The sequence below is a fragment of the Phalaenopsis equestris genome, unplaced genomic scaffold, assembly GCF_001263595.1.
Source record: "Phalaenopsis equestris unplaced genomic scaffold, ASM126359v1 Scaffold225453, whole genome shotgun sequence".
NCBI classification, from domain to species: domain Eukaryota; kingdom Viridiplantae; phylum Streptophyta; class Magnoliopsida; order Asparagales; family Orchidaceae; genus Phalaenopsis; species Phalaenopsis equestris.
Genome location: NW_018243498.1, coordinates 22013 through 25682, shown reverse-complemented (window position 1 = coordinate 25682; position 3670 = coordinate 22013). Strand labels below are relative to the sequence as shown.

Sequence of the window (3670 nt, the reverse complement as noted above, 5' to 3'; positions counted from 1 at the left end):
ATGGAGAAGTTATTAAAGAAATACCATATTAACCATAGAATTGCTACTGCTTATCATCCTCAGACAAGTGGTTTGGCTGAATTATTCAATCGTAAAATTAAAAGAATATTAGAAAAATCTATGAATCAACTAAAATGGATTAGTCAGCTAAACTTAGCTATGCTTTGTGGGCTTATAGGACTGCATACAAAACTCTTATAGGAATGTCCTCAAGCAGGTTAATATTTAGGAAAGCTTGTCACTTACCAGTTGAACTTGAGCATAAAACATATTGGGTAATTAAAGAGATTAATTACAATTTGAAGAAAGCTGGTGAGAAAAGGTTATTGCAATTAAATGAGATTAAAGAGATAAGGAATGAATCTTATGAAAGTGCTAAGATTTACAAAGAAAAGATGAAGATGTGGCATGATCGGAGGATTCTTACTAAAAATTTTCAGCCATGGCAACAAGTTCTGCTTTATAATGCAAGGTTAAGATTATTTCTAGGCAAACTTAAGTTCAGATGGATGAGTCCATTTGTTGTGATGAAAGTTTATCCCTATGGAGCTGCGGATATCAAAGATCCTAAAACTGACAAAATATTCAAATTGAATGGTCACAGACTGAAATCCTACTTTCTAGGTGACCAAGTTAAATTAAATGATTTTTTGATGTTGGGTCAACCAGAATAAGCACCGATTACGTTGGGATGATGATGTTAAACCAAGTGCTCTGTGGATAGTTATATGCGTGTTTGTATTTATTTTTAATGTTGTAGTGTAAGATTTAGAAAATTCTGGTAGTATTTTTCCTATATATTAAGTTAGTGATTATTCTAACACCTTAAAAATGACTTAGACATGTAGAAAAAATGTTTGGATGTTAAGTTGACTTGTGCTAAAGTGAGCACTAGCACTTAAGCACAAAAATCTGGCATTTAAGCGTGATAGTTAAAAAACATGTGCTAAATTTGGTTTCTAGAAGTTTAAACTATGAATTGGTTAGCTTAAATGTGGGAGACGGCTCCAGGACATGCCAAGAAGTTTTATGAGGATTTTAGAGCCTATAAATAGAAGGGTATGAGTAGAAATCTCACTAGTAGAAATCTCACTAGAGTAGAAATCTCACTACACCTCCATTTAACCCTAAATTTTAAGTGAAAAGAGAGGAGTTTTGAAAAATGTCATCTTGGGAGAGTGATTTGAAGAAGGAGGAAGAATGAAAAATAAGTTTATTAGTCAGAGTGCGCAAGAGATGTATAACGATTTCCTCGTTGTTAGTATCTAAGGAATAGCAAAAAAAATCACTAAAATATAGGCTAACGTGGCTTCAGTTGAAGCAAAAGTGATGGAAGTTAACGCACATCTAGATCATATAGGATGGCAACTTAAGTTACAATTTAGCCATACCAGTTTTATAGAAGAAGCAGACAAGACAATGTATCTAAAGAACAAGTGGATTGAAGAAGATTCAACTAGAGTTATTAATCATCGTTTGTTTTTTCAGATACACATTCCAAATACTGAAGGAGAGACTAATGATAGGCCAAAAATTGTTCCATCAACTAGAGAATGGAATAAAGTTCATGATTTAGAGTTTATGTGTTTAGTGTGTTTTAATGTTATGTTTGACTAGTGTTTATGTAAGGAATTTTTTGTCATCCAAAACTATTTGGATGGAGAATTTTTGTATTTGAAAGTTTTTGTAATTATTTATGAATTAATATAAGTTTTTTGTTTGTGAGAAATTTCGTGTTATTGTGTGTTGAATTGAATTAGTTAAAATTGGTGAATCTTGAGTAAGAGAAGAGTTAAGAGGGAAGGAAATAGTATTTAATGTGTTTTGAGGCCATTTAGGGTTGGTTGACTTAAGCTAGACATGTCACGAACAATTTTAAGTGAAAAATCGGTCCGAAAAACTCCATTAACGCACCTTGTCGTCACTTCTTCCTCTGGTTTTCTCAATTTTGGGGCTAGGGCACACCATATTTGAAGATTTCTTGGAGATTTGAGGAAAAAAATGCTAGATTTGAGATCCTTGAGGTAAGAGCTTTACTTCTATGCAAAATTTTTTTATTTTCACCATGTATTTTGAGCACATTCATGAGCTACCCGAAAATCACTATTCATGGTGAAAATTTGAGAAAAATTGATGGAAAAGGCATGGATTTGTTAGTTTAATCTTTTAAGGGTTTAATCCAAGGGATTCCCGATCATCTGGAGTTGAATGTGGAATTTATTTTTAATTTTATAATTTTTTTAGAAATGGCACCAAGAATGAAGAGGAGCAAGGGGAAGGCTCCATTCGATTCAAACAAGTTTTTCAGTTCGAGAGCTCGGGATCGATATAGTGATGCACTATAGTCGAGAAAGTTGACTCTTGAGCAGTGTTTTAAAAATTCGGGAGGAGCTATGGAAGATTTGATTGTTTGCCACCAGTGGGAGTGGTTTTGTTGTTTTTCTGCTGTCGCAGTGATTTTTGTTGTACGAGAGTTCTATGCAAATCTCTCTGAAGCTGATGAAGGAGTCATATGAAGTTGATTGTGAGGAGAAGTTTGCTCAAGTTGCTAAATTGAACACCGTTTGGGTCCTGTTAACCCTTGCTATAAATTTGGGTTTGGCTCTTACTCCAACTAGATATCAAGAATGCTTTCCTTAACAACGATCTCACAGAGGAGGACATGTCCCTACCTCCAAGCTTTGACTCTACTTCTCGGAGAAAAGTGTCGACTGCGAAAATCCCTCTATAGACTGAAACAATTCCCTCGAGCCTGGTTCGACTAGTTCACACAGATGGTAGTGGGTCATGGGTTCCCTCAGGCCCAATCAGATCATAACCTTGTCTTTCCGCATTATTCTAATGGTCAAATTATCATTCTTACCGTCTATGTCAATGACTGTGTTCACAGATAAGGATCTACCAACCTTGGAATCTATTAAAGGAATCATCGCCACATCCTTTGAAATGAAGGACTTGGGGTCACTCTAAAACTTCTTAGGCATGGAGGTTGCTAGGTCCTCTCGGGGCACTTGTCTTTCCAAGCGCAAATATGTAAACCTATTGACAAAGACCAGTCTTCTACTTTGCAAACCGGTGGTTATTTTGATGGATCCCAATGAGAAATTGGCTGATGTTTCTAATGTTCTCCTTGTAAACAAGACACGCTACCAGCGCATTATAGGGAAACTCACTTATGTCGCCCATATGAGCCCCAATATTTTCCAAACAGTGGGTATAGTACATCGAATCATCCACTACTTAAAAAGCATACCATGCTCAGGTTTGTTGTTCTTGGGCCACACCTCTCGTTATAATGTAGTTTATGCTGATGTTGATTGGACCGGTTTTTTCCATGATCGACGATCCACCTCAGGGTATTGCTCATTCATGTTGGAAAATCATGTCTCCTACAAAAGCAAAAAAAAAAGTAGGTGGTTCCCCAAAACAGTGCAAAAGTCGAGTTTTGTTCCACATCCTTGGTAATATGTGAAGCTCTCTGGTTCCACATCATGCTTCACGAATTATGTATGCCAGTCTCGGCTCCTCTACAGCTATTTTGTGATAATAATGTCACCACTAGAATTGCTCATAATTTGGCCCAGTATGATTGCACCAATCATATAGTGATTGAGGGACACTTCATTAAGAGAAGTTTGATTCCAGACAGATATGTGTTCCATTTGTCCCA

At 36.1% G+C, this 3670-nt stretch overlaps 1 protein-coding gene across 1 annotated transcript; it reads left to right on the top strand.

The window, feature by feature from the left end:
- Nucleotides 1–2982: 2982 nt before the first annotated feature.
- LOC110037820 (uncharacterized mitochondrial protein AtMg00810-like) lies at nt 2983–3356 on the top strand (the record flags this gene model as incomplete). The annotated part of the gene is made up of 1 exon (XM_020742543.1): nt 2983–3356. A coding segment is annotated over exon 1 (374 nt), but the record flags the coding sequence as incomplete, so codon positions are not given.
- Nucleotides 3357–3670: the final 314 nt, after the last annotated feature.